Source organism: Rutilus rutilus, assembly GCF_951802725.1.
Source record: "Rutilus rutilus genome assembly, chromosome: 22".
Lineage (NCBI taxonomy): Eukaryota > Metazoa > Chordata > Actinopteri > Cypriniformes > Leuciscidae > Rutilus > Rutilus rutilus.
In genome coordinates this window covers 5,202,529-5,220,966 of record NC_140227.1, presented here as the reverse complement: position 1 = coordinate 5,220,966, position 18,438 = coordinate 5,202,529, and the positions used below count along the sequence as shown (strand labels likewise).

General features: G+C 38.1%; 4 protein-coding genes across 8 annotated transcripts in view; 2 read left to right on the top strand and 2 right to left on the bottom strand.

The window, feature by feature from the left end:
* Nucleotides 1-10: 10 nt before the first annotated feature.
* On the bottom strand, nucleotides 11-1,525 carry spcs1 (signal peptidase complex subunit 1). Of its 2 annotated transcripts, none has more exons than XM_084395246.1 (4): nucleotides 1,187-1,525; nucleotides 544-603; nucleotides 379-465; nucleotides 11-297 (listed from the first exon to the last, which is right to left on the bottom strand). In XM_084395246.1, the coding sequence occupies exons 1-4, from the start codon at nucleotides 1,331-1,333 to the stop codon at nucleotides 166-168; spliced, it is 426 nt and encodes a 141-aa protein (XP_084251372.1). In that variant the 5' UTR covers nucleotides 1,334-1,525; the 3' UTR covers nucleotides 11-165. The 2 variants fall into 2 exon arrangements, with proteins under 2 accessions (XP_084251372.1, XP_084251373.1); XM_084395247.1 differs by having other exon boundaries at nucleotides 1,169-1,515.
* A 740-nt stretch (nucleotides 1,526-2,265) lies between these two features.
* glt8d1 (glycosyltransferase 8 domain containing 1) lies at nucleotides 2,266-8,641 on the top strand. Of its 2 annotated transcripts, none has more exons than XM_084395266.1 (10): nucleotides 2,266-2,407; nucleotides 2,629-2,676; nucleotides 2,764-2,862; nucleotides 2,949-3,159; nucleotides 3,922-4,030; nucleotides 4,115-4,199; nucleotides 5,582-5,694; nucleotides 5,975-6,141; nucleotides 7,605-7,717; nucleotides 7,814-8,641. In XM_084395266.1, the coding sequence occupies exons 2-10, from the start codon at nucleotides 2,661-2,663 to the stop codon at nucleotides 7,996-7,998; spliced, it is 1,098 nt and encodes a 365-aa protein (XP_084251392.1). In that variant the 5' UTR covers nucleotides 2,266-2,407; nucleotides 2,629-2,660; the 3' UTR covers nucleotides 7,999-8,641. The 2 variants fall into 2 exon arrangements, with proteins under 2 accessions (XP_084251392.1, XP_084251393.1); XM_084395267.1 differs by having other exon boundaries at nucleotides 2,321-2,444.
* Nucleotides 8,642-8,644: 3 nt separating this feature from the next.
* Nucleotides 8,645-16,879, bottom strand: gnl3 (G protein nucleolar 3). Its single transcript, XM_084395265.1, has 15 exons — nucleotides 16,746-16,879; nucleotides 16,532-16,590; nucleotides 15,597-15,737; nucleotides 15,344-15,463; nucleotides 15,182-15,262; nucleotides 14,934-15,069; nucleotides 14,741-14,844; nucleotides 12,327-12,471; nucleotides 12,107-12,194; nucleotides 11,738-11,915; nucleotides 9,781-9,923; nucleotides 9,543-9,679; nucleotides 9,308-9,459; nucleotides 8,964-9,060; nucleotides 8,645-8,875 (listed from the first exon to the last, which is right to left on the bottom strand). Exons 1-15 carry the CDS (start codon nucleotides 16,756-16,758, stop codon nucleotides 8,769-8,771), a joined length of 1,701 nt encoding a protein of 566 aa, XP_084251391.1. The 5' UTR covers nucleotides 16,759-16,879; the 3' UTR covers nucleotides 8,645-8,768.
* Nucleotides 16,832-18,438, top strand: part of pbrm1 (polybromo 1) — a 30,608-nt gene continuing 29,001 nt past the window's right edge. For 2 of the 3 annotated variants that reach the window (XM_084395263.1, XM_084395262.1), the window contains exon 1: nucleotides 16,832-16,951. Coding sequence is in view for 1 of the 3 variants with exons in the window: in XM_084395261.1 (XP_084251387.1) it covers nucleotides 17,260-17,275 (16 nt within the window). In the remaining 2 variants the exon portion in view is untranslated. Of the gene's footprint in view, nucleotides 16,952-17,137; nucleotides 17,276-18,438 lie in introns of all 3 variants that reach the window. The other variant, XM_084395261.1, reaches the window with a different exon arrangement.

Below are 18,438 nucleotides of genomic sequence, written 5' to 3'. Positions count from 1 at the left end.
TCCACACAAATAAACCAAAGACAGTTCTTTATTACACATACTGAATGTTGAAACGGTGACAAAAATGGATGGGTTTTCATATAGATTGATTGTTTGTTTGTTTGTTTCTACTATATATCTATATGGCTTTGCTGTGCCAAATCCCCACTAAAATGCTGGCGGGAATCACTTGTGCTTCTTCTTCTTCTGACTCTGACTCTCCTGAGGTTTGTCCCGGTTCTCTCCGGACGTCTCGGGCACGGCCGGCTGCCAGCTCAGAGGGTTTTTTCTGTACATCGGCCAGGGAGGCAGGGTGAGCTGAAGAACAGGACACAGCCAGAGTTACACAAGAGGATTTCTGAAACTTTACATCAAGCAAACAGAAGTCTCGTGACATACCAGACAGGATACTGTGAATCCAGCCAACATTATGTAAACCGTCCACCCAAACTGCTGAATAAATAATCCATAGACGAAGCCGATCACCTGCAAGATACAAGACGTGAGGCAGAGGAGAAATGACAGTATTGAGATGGCTTTCGAGGTGCTTCCAGTGTTACTTACTGCTGACACCAGAATGATTCCTTGGAAAATTTGCTCGGCAAGTTTCTGTCCCTTGTAGTCCTGCAAATAATCAGTGTGAATATATGAATACTCATGTTTATGTGATGCATTATACACAAGCAAGCCATCAGGAATGTTTTCCAATTTGTATTAGAAACGTTAGAACTGTAGATCACCATGCATGAGACACACTTTCTCTTGGGATAGGTTATGCAATAAATAGGCTACTAATAAAATATATTTCAAATATAATAGTGTAAATAATTACTTGGGTACATTTCAAACGCAAAATACATCCAATGTATATTTAATAAATTATGTCATAAACATGTGGATCAATACTGTCTAGTAAGAATAGCATTTTCATAAACGTTACATCCACAATTACTCTCCATCCCTTGACTCCCAAAGCTGTTGAGTGCACACTAGATTTAATAATTTAATGGGTAGCTTTCGTTCTAATACCAGCACTAGCTAGATGGTGTCTAGCTATTTTTTAAATATTAAAAATAAATGTAATATTTCCACAGGAACGTCGCTAATGCGTTAGCTGCTAACATATGACAGTGTTTTAAAACAGCTCTAAACACCACTGAACTCACAATATAAACACGTGCACGCTTACCATCACAGGAAGGCTTACCATGTGTGTCGGAATGGATTTAAACATTGCAAGCATTTTGAAATAACAAAATAAAGCTGCTAGATAATTGTATTGTGAAGAGAGTGATGGTTTGGTTTCCTGTTTGAAAGTGTGTACGTAGAGATCCGCAGGACCCCTTAAAAACATCGACCGGCTAAAATGCTTCCATTCTGCACAGATCAGAGAGAAATACCTCTTGTGATCTCTCGGTGCAGATGTGGCTTCAATAATAGGATGATAAGCTTTCAACGCTGTCTCGGTGGAATTCTAAATTAAAAGAAACATTTATGTTTTTAATCAGGCAGAATTCTAGACGCACATTTCAGACCATTTATGGTCAAGGGCGTGTTGAAGTACGTCATCGGCCGCTGGAACGATCAGATCTGTAATTCATATTAGAGAACGTGAGGATTTTGATTCGAATCTTTTGCATCATTTCATTTCGTTCTGGTTTGTTTTTTGATTTTGTAAGTGGTAAAAAAAAAATTGTAAGTGATTTGTAGTGAATTGTAAATCTGCTATTGCATTGTTACACCAGAAGATGGCAAAAAGCAAACGTTTTCGAGTCAATTACTACTTTAAATGCACAGAGTCATGACCGAAACGATGTTTTATTAAGATTTGCATCAACATATCTATCATATGTTAATTCCGTTTTGTCAACTGCTGCCTATGACTTGTATTAAGCGATACAATATCCGTTCATTCAGTTCCATGGGAGATGTCTAGTTCAGTGATTTACTTTCAAGTGGCTTTATTGGCATGGCAAAAAAAAGTCTTTACGTTGCCGAAGCATTAATAACATTAAATTAAAGCATAAACACATTTAATTCAAAAAGGGGAAAAAAGGTTTGAGAAAGAAACCTCAGTGGCGCTCTGATAAGACTCAAATCATCGACTCGTTCTGTGAACTGAAGGGGGCGTGTTCGTTCAATGGGTCAAGCCAATGAAATGCTTCTATACAGACCACACTCGAATGCTATTGGCTCTCGCTACAGTCTGTCTTGGAGGAGTCAGTGCGAGACTGATTCGTTCACTTAAAAGATTCGTTCAAAACACCAGTCGACTCCGGCTGTTGCGCTCTATCCTGATACTATATAACCAGTGAAAGGTCTTTTCTGCTCTGGCGTGCTCACTGCGGGACTGAAGGGTAACTGGACTTGTTGATGTTGAGTTGGCGTTTTGGATGAAGACCCGAAGAGAGTCCAGACGATATAAGAAGTAAGGTTTCAGTACACACCTGCAGTTTTCAAGGCTTGTATGTTTGAGTAGTTTTGGACTTCTTTGCTAAAATGCATTTTGTTTGTATATGCAGTGATTTCTTTACTTGTGTGATTTAATTTGTAACCTTCTTGTGTTATATTCCGCTTCAACCCGATGTTAAATACATATTTCTGTCGTTTTCTTTTCTGCAATTCATGTTAGTGTTTGTTTTCATTCAGGATTTAAACTCAAGTGCTTTTGATCGAGTGCCATGACTGTACGCAGAGGTGAGTATATTCGAGTATATATATATGAGGTTTTAAGCATTGCTTTCTTCAAACTTTATCATTTAACATATAACCTCTCTTTTCCAGTGAATGTGGTTATTCTTGTGCTGCTTGCCATCGCCTTTTTGATTATTTTGCATCGAAATCTGCTAAATCTCAATGATTTCCTGAAGCAAGAGAATTCAGGTATGAACATGCTGTTGTTGGTGAAGTTGAAAAGTTTTTGGCACCCTTAAATGCAGCACCTCACTGATCTTCCTTTGTGTTCGCAGACACGGTGCCCGGGATGGTCCTGCCCTTTGAGACTGACCTCCTGTCGGGTCATAAGGTCATCAGAACAGGAGACGAGATCCCAGTGCTCATCACCGCTCCAGAGGAGAGACTGGGAGCTGCTGTCACCGCCATGAACAGCATCTACCGCAACAGCAAAGCTAATGTAGTGTTCAACATAGTGACTCTAAATGAGTCTGTGGTTCATCTCAGGTACACCTTATATCGCATTACTACGGTTTATTAAACCAGGGGTTTTCAAACGGGTCCGCAAGGGAGTGTTTAGGGGGGTCCATGAAAACGTTTACAGAAAAATGATATATACAGTACCGGTCAAAAGTTTGGAAACATTACTATTTTTCAATGTTTTTGAAAGAAGTCTCTTATGCTCATCAAGCCTGCATTTATTTGATCAAAAATACAGAGTTTTTTATATATTTGTGAAATATTATTACGTTTTAAAATACTGGTTTTCTATTTTAATATACTTTAAAATATATGTTATGCAAAGCTGAATCTTCAGTAACACATGATAGTTTGGAAATCATTCTAATATGCTGCTTTATTATCAATCTTTTTAACTGTTTATTTATCAATGAATCCTGAAAAAATGATCACAGGTTCCAAAAAAAATATCGAAAATATAACTGTTTCCAACATTGATAACTGAATATCAAATCAGAATCCTAGAATGATTTCTGAAGGATCATGTGTCACTGAAGACTGGACCGCGTGAGCGTTTACACCACGAAAGCAATCCGGTTAAATGCGTTTTCGACTACCTCTGAAAGTGGTCAATACGTTTTAGACCCCGTTTACACCTGTATTTAGCATCATCCACTTGTGATCTGATTGACCAAAACGCCAAATCTTAATACCAGGTGTAAAAAGATTGAAAACCCCTGTATCAAACTATACTGTGTTTCATTACCTGTGCTGTGATCATTTGGTATACATAATTATTTCTCATTCCAGAACATGGTTGAGTAAGACTGACTTGAAACATAAAATTATCATTTTTGATCCGAAGATCCTGGCTGGGAAAATTTCTAATGATCCTCAGAAGGTGGAGGCAGTGAAGCCGGTAATCAAGCGCCAGTGCTTCTGTTTGAATAGAAGTGCAAATGCCAGTTATATATCATAACTGTATATGTATTTTATTTTTCAGTTGACCTTCGCCAGATTCTACATGCCAGTTTTCTTGCCAGATGCAGAGAAAGCAATTTACCTAGATGATGATGTAATTGTACAAGGTGAAGTGCATAGTTTACATTTTTTTTATAATTCACATATTGTCATATTGTTTATATATAAATTGAATTAGTAATTAAGTCCACAACAAAATTTGAAGGCTCCCTCCCTGCTAAATTTACAGAAATTAGGAGTGCCCATAGATTAAAATATGTGACTAAAATAATTATAACTAAAATGTATTAAATTTAAAGATTTCAAAAAATTTGAAGGGGGTAAAAAAAAAAAAAAAAATTAGATTTGAACTTATTTTAAAGCTAAGTAATCTTGAGGCTCTCTTGGAAGTTTGCTGTGGCCTCTAATGGACCCCAAACCACTGATTTAGGGTACACCAAATACAGCTTACTTTATCAAAACAAAATAGTTATTTGTGGTGTTATATTTTAAACAGTTCAGGGCTCAACATTAAGAACTGCCTGATGGGACAGGCGACGGAAAGCGCACACACCCGAAGCGCATGCACGGAAAGCCACCGCATGAATAGCGAATTGAGTTCTCTCTTTTTTTCCTGCTTTTGTTATAAGTGAGCGTAAACCGTTGGGGGAAAACAAGCAAGTATATCAGTATATTTAATCTGTGGACTAAGTGACAGCTAAACCTGCTGTCTGTGTCATTAATGTTAAACAAAGAACAAAAGACAAAGAGAAAATCCCTCGCTGCTCTTTACTGAATTACTTTTTTAACTTTAATTAGGATTTATCTATCAATGGAAACATCTTGGGAGCGCTGCTTGCTGGAGGGAACTTTAAGTAATCCCAGAAGGTGCTCTGGTTGGGTTTCAAACCTGTATTTGTAGAAAAAAATTATCCAAGGCACTTCTGGATACTTGAATGTTTTGTTCTACGACGTACATTACACACACTCACACTCCAGACATTCTCATCTAGTTATTCAATAGAAACACTTTTTCTTTTTTTTTTTTTTAAATAAACATAACAACTTCAAAATTTGCGTCTTCAATATTGGTGTGTGTAATTTATGTTGTAGAACAAAACGTCCAAATATAGTAAACTTATGTTTACCACAGACCTTATTTTACTTTGAAAAATCTCGAGGGAGCCAGTGGCGAATTAGTCTTCCAGGTTTTGACCTCATCCCTGCACCACTGGAAAAAATCATTTTTATTTAAAGTGGCATCCAGTTATATGGGGTATGAAATGGTTATTTTGTTTATAAAATGTGGAATAGTTGTCTTTGGATTTCCCCTTTGGTTTTATACTGCACATTCTATTACATGTAGTACGCCATCTGCACATTTTACACATACAGAAATTCTGCGTATCGTAAAGTATGCATAGTGTGTATATAGATATACTGCAGAGGTACTGTGATTTTGATTAAAATACAGCAGGAAGTGCTAATTGTATTGTTTTCTATGGTTCAGGGGACATTCGGGAGCTTTTTGACACCAGTCTGAAGTTTGGGCATGCAGCAGCTTTCTCAGAGGATTGTGACTCTTCCTCCTCGAAAGGCATGGTCAGAGGAGCTGGAAATCAGGTGATTATTCTGTCATGATCTAAACTGCCTGGATTCCAGAATCCACTCAGACCTGTCGGAATATCAGCAGTGCGATGACAGACACACGGAGGAAATATGAAAATACAGGATGTTTTTTCAAAACCATAAACTTGTTTATCCAAATATAGACATGGTTTTTGAATATACAAACCATTTATTTTCTATATTGTGGTATAAAATTATTCATACCATCCAGCCCCAAAGTCAAAAAAGGTTTGCATAACACATATTTGCTCATTTGTTTTACCTGCTGCTACAGAACAGCTATATTGGTTTTCTGGACTTCAAGAAAGAGGCGATCAAGAAGCTCGGAATGAGAGCAAACACTTGCTCGTTCAATCCTGGAGTCTTTGTGGCCAATCTAACTGAGTGGAAGCAGCAGAATATCACCAGCCAGCTCGAGTTCTGGATGGAGCACAATGCGAAGTTAGTTTCGTGTTTTATTACTTCTCTTCCGTTCTGCTTTATTATATTATTCATTCAAAAAATGTTAAGGACAGCTGTTGTACGTTACAAGGCAAAGAACTGGAGTAAAATCCAGCGTTTAATCTGTTGAAATCATCTAAGACAGTGGTTCCCAATTCCAGTCCTCGTGACCCACTGCTCTGGGGTCTCATTTATAAAACTGTGCGTAGGAACCTTACTAAAAGTGTACGTGCGCCCGAAAGCCAAAAATGGCGTACGCAAAATAATATTCGGATTTATAAAACCGTTCGTACGCCAGAACCTGCGCAGAATACACTTTATAAATCCCAGTCAGCGGAAGATTGTGCGCACATGCGCCTCCTCCCTGAAATAACCATATATGGAGCTTACAACGCCTAGTTTTACTATGCAGATCCTCATCTGCATATCATTTGCATATGATTATTCATCCACGTGATAACGTTTAACGGTACAAGACACATTACATTAATAAAAATCAAGTAGTTGCCTATCCTTGCCTTGTTTTTGAATACATAAATCAAATAGTGTAAAATACATTTCAGAGAAAGTTTTTCTCAATCTTTTCCACTGGCCGAATTGTATTTTTAATTGATACTTTTAATGGAAACAGATAGGCCTTGGTCATTATTTGCACGAAACTATTTTCTCAGACAATCTGGTATTATCATGATAAGCAGTTATCTCTGTGGTTAAAACATTAAAACAAAGCATGCCAGAGGAAAAGTGTTCAAAAACACCGCATTAACAACAAATATTTCTATTGACTGAATTTGAATATAAAAATGTTGTAACTTCTCAGTAATGACTTCATGTTTAAGTGCTTAACTCCATTAGTTTAAATCATTATTTTATTTATTTAAACTGTTATTTGCGTCAGTTTCACTAAACGGCCCAACGCGCTCGCTGGCGCGGACATTTAAGAAGGGATGGATATTTGCTTCAAGTGGCAGGCTTGGTGAGTGAAATTATATTTGTATTATCTTTCTGTATATGTTAAATTTTCTTTAGATTTTCTGTCTAAAAGTGACCAAAAAGACACTTAACTCCAGCTCACCATCGGTGTCGCCAATTCCCTTTGTCTCCAGAATGTGCGTACGCACGGCTCAAAGTTTGCTTAAAGGTGCGCACATTCTCCCGTCAAGTTTGTTTTTTATAGATCACAACCTTTGCGTGGGAACTGGCGTACGTACGTTTCCAGCCCCGTTTTGTGCGTACGCACGCTTTATAAATGAGGCCCCTGCACATTTTGTATGTCTCCCTTATTTAACACACCTGAACCAGATCATCAGCTCATTAGGAGAGACTCCATGAACTGAACTGAGTGTGTCAGATAAGAGAGACCTACAAAATGTGCAGAGCAGTGGGTCACGAGGACTGGAATTGGGAACCACTGATCTAAGACATCTCGAGGTTAATGGTTTTGTGTGGTCGTTTTGCTTTAGAGAGGACCTTTACAGTAAGACTTTGGCGGACAGCATCACAACGCCACCTATGCTCATCGTGTTCTACAAGCACCACTCGAACATTGATCCCATGTGGCACGTCCGACATCTCGGTGAGGAAGTCATCGAAGGCTCTGGTTCATAAATGTAAAGCAGCTTTCTGAATCTCTTAGTGACCAATAGTTTTTCATTTTGACCTTTGTTTCTAGGGGCGACAGGAGCGGGGAATCGGTATTCAGCTCAGTTTGTGAAGGCTGCCAAACTCCTCCATTGGAACGGACATTATAAACCGTGGGGAAGAACATCCTCTTTTTCTGATATTTGGGACAAATGGTACATTCCAGATCCCACAGGTAAATTCCACACAATCCGGAGACACGCTGAGGAAAAATAGACTGTGGTTTGGACTACATGCATACAAAAAAAAGGTGCTTTGTGGAGGGACCTTGTCAGACATTTGGCTTTGTTCAGGGGATTTCTGGATGCAAAATATGGGGCCTTCTTAATGTTCTTTCTAGGTCTTTCAAGAAAACCTAGTTACTGGGACCAACATTGAACAGAGCAACAGCAAAGAAGCAACATTCAACACCAATCAATGCACTACCTCAGCATCCATTGTCTAATTATAAAGTAATAACACTAAAACATTTATGGCAGAGCTTTTACATTTTCATTTTGTATACTACATCCATGCAAGTGTCTAGATTTTTTTTAAATGTTGTATAATCCTGAATATTTTGGGGTGGAATTGTGGACCAACGTGTTTTTTTGTTGCAAAATTTCCGTTTCAGGGCTTACGACACAAACCTGTGACGATTAACATTTCAGATTTCCTTTGACACTACACAAACCACTTTCCCCTTCTGTTAAGTGTTCAGTTATATTTCTGTGGGTGCATGTTTTTTTTCATGTCAGCTGTTACTCAGCATGTCAAGTTTTGTCCTCGGATTGAAGGGGAAATCATGCTAATTTGTACAGAAAGGAAAAAGTGTTATAACAAAGTATTGAATAAAGCTCTGTTTAAGTTTTGTATGCAATGCAAGAGTATTAACCCTTTATTTAGTCAAATAAGCTATAATGCACATTTTATTATGAATGAATACATACAGATGCACTCCAACCGAGTGCCATTTCACAATCTGACTCCTCTCAGTCCATGAAATTTTACACAAAATCTGTGTTGAAATCATACGCGTCATCACTGTTGTTGTGCTGCATTGAAGTCAGGTCGACGTTGACAAACTTCACTTTAGTTTCTTTAGTTGGCTTGTCTACAAAAGATAAGACAAAACAACTGATAGACAGAAGATATCAAACAGAAAGAGGAAGTTTATTGGTGTAAATCACAAAACAACATACCTTCTCTCTTTTGTGTCGATTCCTGAATCTGTGTCTCCATCTTTGGAAGGGGGATTTCAGCCTCAGGCTTAAATGTGGACAGCGTGTTGACTTGACACTTAATTTGTAAAAAAAAGAAACAAAAAAAAGATCTTAAGATGCATTAAACTCAACACACTTCTGAGAAACAATAACATTTCTCTCGTATATGGTTTGTGAATATCGAATCTACTGGAGTTGCTGTCAGAGAGAGATCAGAGTTGGATTAAAAGGTCATCAAGGACTTATGTGAAGAACTAACTCATCATTTCTCATGGTCTGTGATGACAGAAGTGCTCCAGAGGTAAGTGGCTCATATGAAGTACCTCATCTGTGCTGACGGTCATGTCCGTTTCATCTGCTTCTGTCGTTACTGACGTTATCGTCTCTTTAGGCAGCTCGCTGACGTCCAGCACACCAGCAGTGGGGCCTTTTGAGCTGAAATTTATACTGCTCGCTAAATTTGGGGACCGCACACCTGAGGACAGGTACATTTCATTGATATTTTGCTTCATAAAATATCAAGTTTTATAGTCTGATTTGTTCAATGAACTGATGTACCTCTGATAGCATTCTGGTTGCCCTCCCTCACCGTGTCCATATTCAGACCTGACTGCAGTTCGGTCACGACGGCATCAGAGAGGTACGAGGGGAGGTCCCGTCGCTCTGGAGCTCTGCTGTGGTAACTCAGTTTAGCTCTAAAACACACAACATAATGCTTAGGAAGAGACTGCTGATTCGACTTAGAAAGAAAAAGTGATTTAATAATTATGTACGATGAATAAGCTCTGAAACTAACCCAGTCCAATCGTTGAGGAACGTCGTGGCTGCCAGCTCTGTGTTTGGGATGCCACCTTTCTGCAGCAAACCTCGTTTCTTGGCTAAGGTGGTCAAGAACTCTAAGGAGTTTCTGTAGTTTGGGACATTATACTGTAGCATTATCTGAAAGAGACACATGAAACAAAAGCATGATGTTAAAAAGAAAAATGCAGTAATTGACTCCTCAAAAAGGATTTCCACTGTTAAAAGTTTTGCATTTGTCTGAAAAAAAATGTAATTCCTGTAGCAATTATTATCTACATTCTATGGAGAAAAAAAAACCTTTGAAAACAATGAAAGTCAAATTTTTTAATAAAAAATATATACACATTGTTGGCATTCAAAACAGTTAATAATAATCTATAGAAAATGCATTATGGCTGTGAATCAATGGCAATATGAGCATGTGCGATTTCCAAACTGCATCAAGTTATTTTATTTATTTAATATTTTAATTCAGAATTCTGTGACTTTCTCAGACCTGCCGACCTGTAAGCATTTAGCATAGCAGGTACTCATTTTGACCTTAAAAAATGCTGGTACGAAACTATGCAAAAAGCTGGTGAAGCCTTTGGGGCAGGACGCATCAGTGAACTTCTATCTAAAAATAGCCTTTAGTTTACAGCACAGACTGGAATACCAGATTGTCAGACTGATGAATTCCTGGTTCACGAAACCATTCAGGCTCAGAGTCAGCGCATGTACACAGAGACATATCAAATTATAGGAAAGTTGCTGACCGCTAAAATAACTTGATCACGCTGTTGAGACGCCACTATAGGATGTAGTGACGGATCACGTGCGCTCCACTGAATTCACTCCTATTGGTTGTCGCTCTTGAAAGTTGTTCTTCATTCATTTTAGTGCTGCACGATTAATCGTATCGCAATCGCGATGTCAAGCCTACGCGATTATATGACGCAAAATGCTGCGATTTTATATTAAATAAACAAATTAGCGCTGTTAACGCAATTAACGCAGCATCTGTTAATTTTTGCCATCCTTTGGCTAGTGTTACATGATCCCGCTCTTATTCATGCAAATGCTTTTAAACCATTCATGCGCGATAAGACAAAAAAGAACGCGCTGCCTGTGAATGTCCTCCTGACACACACACACACACACACACACACACACACAGATAAACGCGCGCCAGTATCAAGTTCTCTTTCGCGGTAGAACGAACACACATGTATGCCAAAATGAACGCGCTGCCTGTGAATGTCCTGACTGTGACACACAGAAAGACTCGCGCTAATATCGTGCGTGCGCACAAAACAGCATGCCAGAATACGGTTCTCTTACGAACAATAACACACACAATTATGCCAAAATGTCTTTTTGTCGAGTATCTTCATAACATAAGAGTAGTCTTATGATGAACGTGAAGAGTTGTGACTCGTGAGAGAATGAGGCGCGCGTGTCTCTGACAGCAGTGGCTGGTCTTAAAGGGACAGTACACAGTAGCCACTAATTATATCTGTCGCTAAAGTTAATCAAAGAACAAAGGGAACAGAGAAAAACACTCACTGCTCTTGACTAAAGAACTTTTTTCTTTAGGCAGATTATCACTAATCTGTGTGTGCATTTATTTTCCTTGAGAACCAAGCAAGTTGACTCATGAAACCATTTGTTTATTATATCGCAATATTGACCTCAATTATCGCAATATGACATTTTCCCCAAATCATGCAGCCCTAATTCATTTGCATAAACTTAAACATATCAACTTTATCACGGTGCTGGACACATCCTGTCACCAATGGTCACTGTCACTCACCAGCACTGGAAATCACCAGCTCTCCATTGAAACAAATGTGATTTTGTCGCTTAAGAGAGAGGATACGTTCTCGTTCTAAAATTCTGTGCCAACCTGAGTCAATGTTTGATCTAAAAGCCACAAATCTCCTATGGTGATTTCTTAAGGTGTTCCTTACATGCTGCTGATTGCACTGTTTGAGTAAAGTCCTGACTGCTTCCAGGGGACTCTCCTCCTTCTCCTCCACCTGGAGGCTCCTGAGGGCCATCACGTCTCCTGGGTTACTGGGGGCCGCCACAATCCCTGGGCTGTCAATCATCTTCACACTTTTAGTAATATGCACTTCTTGCATACATCTATATAGGAGGGGAAGAATATCATTGAGGTTGGTATGTTATTGAGCCTCAACGCCTTACAGCAGAAATGCATTTTGGGAAATGAAGCTCAGTGTTGGATTGATGGAAGACTTCATGTGGTGGTCAGTCCAATACAGTTCATCATGCTTCAAATTCACATACACTAGGACACTAAAATAATGAAGCTTTACCTGGTCAATCCTCTCTGTAAGCCAACATGACAGGCTCGCATTTCTTTCAGACTATTGATGATGCTGCTCTTTCCCACGTTAGGGAAACCTGAAGACAAGGCAACAGTAAAAGGTTCAATATTAAAAAAAAATGAAAAGAAACACACTGAGCAGTTACGAAATGATTTCATGATGACGAAATGAGATCACCGTGGTGCATACAAATGACAAGAAGTCTTACCGACAACGCCAACTTTAAGCATGGTCTCGCCATCTTTCTTGTTAGCCAAGTCAGTAAGCGTCTGTAGGAGACAGTCACGTCCAAAACATGAAGCTGCTCTGCTGTGATCCAGAACTGCATTCGTTCCTCTCTGCTTCTTCTGTGACTGTAAAATGGAGATTATGAAGTGACAATGAGTGCGCTTAAGCAAACAATGATGTGGTCATGTAAACGCGTTAACCCGTTTTCCTTTATCGGAGTAAGGTCATAAACGGCTTAAGCATAAACTGTTGGGCAGTTTATTAGCTTGGCTAATGTATGCACCGTTATTGATACAGTTTCCACATGGTCACCGCAATAAATTAGAAAAATACTCGGTAAATAAATAAGTACAAGTAAAATAATCAGTTTGTTGATGGACATGCACTTGTTAATGCTGATGGTGAGGAATTACAGTAGCAACATCTCATCATGTACCTCAAACCAGTGTTCATTTTGGCAGCCATTTTTGATTTAGTCTTAGTCTTCAGATGAAAATGCTTATTGGTCTTAGTCACATTTTTGTCATTTTGTCTTTCATGGTTTTAGTCTAGTTTTAGTTCACGAAAAGTCATTGCATTTTTTGTCAACTTTTAGTCAAACTGCCGTTACCAACATTCATTTCGGTAGCTATTTTATATGTAGTCTTTAGACAAATGTAATTATAATTTTTCTCTCTAGGCCAATTTAATTAAGCTTATGAGAAATTTGAATCAAGGTCACAGGCTGTATTGGCATTGCACTCTTTAGCAGTAGCACTTGTGTAATTCTTCATATCCCTTTTCCTTAGTTCAGTGGTTCTCCAATTTTTTAGAGTGGCGTACCCCTGAGGCATTTACAGTCCTTCTGTGTACCCTCTCTCTTCCACTTAGACTGCAGTCACACCTTTTCCATTAAGGGACAATATCTGCCCCCTTTTCCAGTTCATTTTTTACCTTCATAAATACCTTTATAAAATAAACAATGCCTTAAATAAAACAATGTTCAATAAATATGCAAAGATGGTAAAAACAAAGTGATTAAATTAAAGTAGTTTGTGGTAAGTCACTGTCTTAATGAGTGAGTCATCGAGTCATTCATTCATTCAGTAACGAAGCAAGTTGCTGTATTTATGAACGAGTCATTGAATCTCACGATTTGTTCACGAATCACCGCTGTGTGCTGCAGTTCTGCTGTGGATTTCGTGGCAAAATAGAGCAATAAGCCTACTGACAATACTGTTTTAAATGTAGTACATCACTTAATATTACCCTTTTGTTTGTTGAACTGTTGTATAAAATCAATGTCACATTTGAAATTGTTTGGATATTCGGAAGACACTGCATTCTTGCTCGTATAATATGATCAACATTAAAAACACAGCTGAATATCAGCCTGCATTTTGATTGAGCAGATTTAGTCGCACAAACCGCGCTTGCGACTCGTGACAGAACAGTCTTTGAATGACACTTTAATTTAAGTAGAAAAATCGCAAATGAAGATCGCTGAACTCCAGTTTACTTTTCAGATCATCCGTGCTTCTTCAGCAGTGTAGAGCGCGTGCGCATGGTTGCCAGATACTATTGAAAAGACCGGGTAGAAAAGTGTTCTTTTAACAGAAAAGCTCTGACGGGGGTTTAAATGATTGAAATCTGGCAACCGTAAGCATGAACACTCGTAAAAACAGTCTGAAATGTGTTGTCTCCTTTATTCGACAAAAACAAGTGGTTTTGGTCAAGTTTTTATTTTGTTAAACATTTCAGTCTCGTCTTTTTTCGTCAACGATATTGCATGTGTTGATAGTCACAGTTATCATTTAATGACGTAGGTGTCGTCTCTCATCGTCTTGTCTTAGTCAGGGGAAAAAAAGGTCGTCAACTAACATTTTTCGTCAGAGTTTTTGGTAACGAAATTAACACTGCCTCAAACTGAGTAGCGTATCACTGAGAAACGTCCTGCTCGAGTCGTCCTTGCGATGGAGGTTCGGGTTGAAGAACTAGTTCTTCCAATGTTTCATCATCGGACTCGCGCTCGGATTGATATGGTCAAATCTACGTCATTGTTCGTTACTGTGTTTAGTTTACGGTGAAGGAAGCCTCAGGACACGCAGAGCTGACATTGTTATGGCGACGGGCATTTTTGTTTTCGACACGCGCGGTAGACCAATCACAACAGACTGAGCTGTCTGGCCAATCAGAGCAGAGTAGTTCACGGAAAAGAGTGATTTAGAGAGATTGATTCATCTGACGAGTCATTTGAGAATCATTAAAAAAATGTGGTGATGTGCAAATGTCTATTATGAGAAAATTAAACAGTTTTTTGACCTTTGATGCATGTAAACATGTTGTAGGAGACTCCAAAACAACATTAGGAAACTTTAAAATAGCATAATAGGGGCACTTTAAGGAATCACATACCACAGTTCTGTCCTTTAGTTGCATGGATGCTTTGAAGAGAAAAGTTGGACACTCAGCTTCAAGATACCCAAGCCATTTCTCTAGGTTATCTTTAGGAACAAGATCTAAAAAGTAAAAAGAGACTTTAGTAACCAGTTTCCATCATGATAACTGGGTGACTTCAAGTGTATGGCAATTCAGATTTGCTCTCTACCTATTTTGTTCAATATGAACAAGAGTTTTTTCTTTCCCTCGTGTTTCAGGACGGTTTCCTCCAGCTGAGGACAGCGGCAGCCCAGAGGATCTCTAGCATCCAAAACCTCCACGATCACGTCAGATGCCTCAATAACCTGCACAAGAATTCAATCCCATGTAAGATCAACCTTGTGAATGACCATTTTGGCCATGTTGGAGACCCTCACACAGATTCAGGAATATATTATTGTCAGTTTGTCAACTTGCCTTGTTCAGCTCACAGCATTTGAATGTTTTAGCGCTTTTCTCTTTAGCTACCGCAGCCCTTGCTTCTCTAACTTTCGTCCCCTGCAAACAATCAATAAAGTTAGAAGTGAAGCTAGAGTCAGTGATTTACTTCTTTAGTAAAAGTTTTTACACCTTTCTTACCTTTTTAGCTTTCTTGGCGGCAGGTCCGACTACTGCACTGGCAGCTTCTTTCCCCTCTTTCCTCTTTGCAGCTCTTTCTTGCTGCTTTACAATCTTGTTTTTCTCTTTCAGAGCTTCAAGCTTCAAGAACAACATAATACACATCAGTTAAGTGCAAAGACATATGCTTCAGTAATTGATATGTACAAAACACTCTGACTGTTAGTTTGGAAAAATGAAATTTGATTTCCACTGGTTTTAGTAATGATCTTACCTCCTGTTTTCTCTGCTCAGCTTCTCGAAGCACTTCCTCTTTAAAAGGTGCACTGTTTGGTACTCCAACATCTTGCTTTGGCTTTCGGCTTATCCCTGTCTTCTTTGCCGCTTTCTTTAATTTACGGTTATGCTCCCGAACCTAGCAATGGAGAAAGACAAAAAAAGAAAAATGGCAAGTGTCCAAATGTGTAATAATAACATCTAGAAAAATAATAAACAACATTAAGCCTTGTCATGGGTTTGTCCTTCGAACAAATAAACCGGACATTCACTTGAGTAAAAAGGTTACTTGTCTGGATAGAAAAAAAATATACTCAGTGTTCTATCAGCTTTTACTTGCTTAAATAAGCATATTTGTGATATTTGCTCTCTGAAATGTATTTCCAGGGCATTTCTTTTCCAGTTAGGCTCCTCCAGATGATGCATTAACATGTTTACAGTTATCACCTTGTCAATTATTATTAATAATAATAATAATAATAATAGAGCCATGTTTGCAGTTGTGCCACCCTGAGTTTTTCAATTATCTCAACAGCTGTAAACTTCTGATATTTCTAAAATGTTTATATGAAAGATTTCAAACCTAAAATGATGCCATAGTATATTTTATTATTAAGACACCATTTTAAATAGTTGTCTTAGTCTGTTCATTTGTTCGGACAGTTGCGCCACCTGACATTTTGGGGGGTTTAAGATAACAAAACATAAAACAACAAGTACAACTTAAATGTACTAAAAATGAATTCAAACTAAATCGGTTTATGTAATAAAATAGTGAATTTATCAAATTATTTTATAAGGAAATCAGGCACATGGACACAAAATTATGCACGTCATGTCATTTACCCATCCATCCATATGCATACGTTACATGGACTGTAACAAAGCCCATATTAATGTATGTAATGTACATGTACAGTTGCAATTTCTTACCTTCTTTTGTATTTTGAAGCGTTTGGCGCATGATACGCGTTTGCTTGCCTTCTTCAACTCTACAAAAGACACGTGAGTTCCGTCAGTGTTTGACTACTTACTTCTGATAGTTTATTACATCCTTTTAGCAAACAACGGGCAAATATAATGATTGACGTTGCTTTGGTATACTTAAAGTACGTTAATAATGCTATTTTTGAGAGCATATACTCACTCGGCCTCTTCATGTCTGTAGCTGCTCCAGCACGCGCTCCTCTCGTACACGACGCAGCACGTGTCTACTCCTCACTTCCGCTTCCGCTCTCGCGCTGTAAAGGGTTAATTTTTTTCCCTCAGTTTCTTAATAAATCACTCAGCCTCCTTGTTGAATGTGTGTCAGTCCTCAGACAGCTCTCAGAGACAGCTGATCAGACACGGACGGTAAGGCCTGCACCTCGCGCGCTCTGTGTATTGTTTGCAATATCTGCCGTTCATGCTATAATAAAGCGCGAGCATCATCACGCAGAGTGTTGCATGGCCCAGTGCGTGCGTGCGCGCGTGTGTGTGTATGTATGTGTGTGCGTGTCTTTGTTTTTATCCGCCTGTGCTGATGCATGTGTCACACAGCTTGTGTCTGCAGACACATAACGGTCCCACCTTCACCATCATCATCGTCATCATCATCATCATCATCATCATCATCATCATCGCACTGCTGAAGTGGCTGTGATCATCAGACGTGATAATAAATGCATCTGATCACAGGTTCACGCATTGTCTCATAGCTGCACATCACTCATGTTGGAGGTGCTATTGTAATAACAGCATAATAAAAATCCGGGTTGAGCAGAAGACGAGCTCTATTGATATGCAGCTTCTTGTGTTGTTCTATATCTGAATACTTTCAAAAGTGTGGACATCTTTCTCTTAAATGGCACATGAATGTTTACACGTATCAGCTGCCACTAATTTGTAAGCTGGTATTAACAAGCAGTACTGTACTTTAGGACGACTGCTAATAATACAACAACAATAATCAATTAATTGTATTAAATGCTTATTTAATTAGGGCTGTAAAATCGATTAATCGCATCTTAACATAAAAGTCTGTGTTTACATAATATATTTATAATTATACTGTATGTGTGTACACACACACACAAATATATATAACATATAAATATGATCATATAAATATATATACACACACACATCGATTTTACAGCCTAACTTGTATAATACATGCACTGATTTGAAAACAATTTCCCGTATATTCCACATATATATTCAGTTATAAAGATGAAAACACTGTAAAATATTTATTAATAATTAAGGAATATCCATCAATCAGTGTTAGAATCTTTCTGGCATTTTGCTTATTTTTTATTTTATTTATTTATTTGTGGTGGTGACTAATACTAGTCGCCATTTTCTTTTCTTTTTAGCAATAATAACATGGCTACCATTTTTAGAAACACAACACTGGTAAATTGATGTCTAGACATAATTCTGTTTGTAAATGGCACTAACTAGTATTACTGTATTGTGGGATTACTGTTAATTCACGACGAAGCCAATGACAATACTTTATGGCTATTGTTAATAAATACATCATTAAATTTGATTTGAAAATGTTCGTTTACTGACCCTTTACCATGATAAGCATAGTACAAAATATCTAAAATACCACAATATCAGTCACTACAATTATTGTTACTATTATGAAATATTTCTAAATTCATATTTGATCTCATTCTAACAGAGTTTTCAGAATCGTTTTTATTTTATTTATTTCAAATAACCACAGTTGTATCTTATTATTAGTAACTGTGTGACTATAACGTTTTGTTGCAATCAGTGGTTTGCTCTTTATCACATAATTCTGTTATTACCCCGGTAGTAAATTAGTAGTATTACTGTGCAACAAC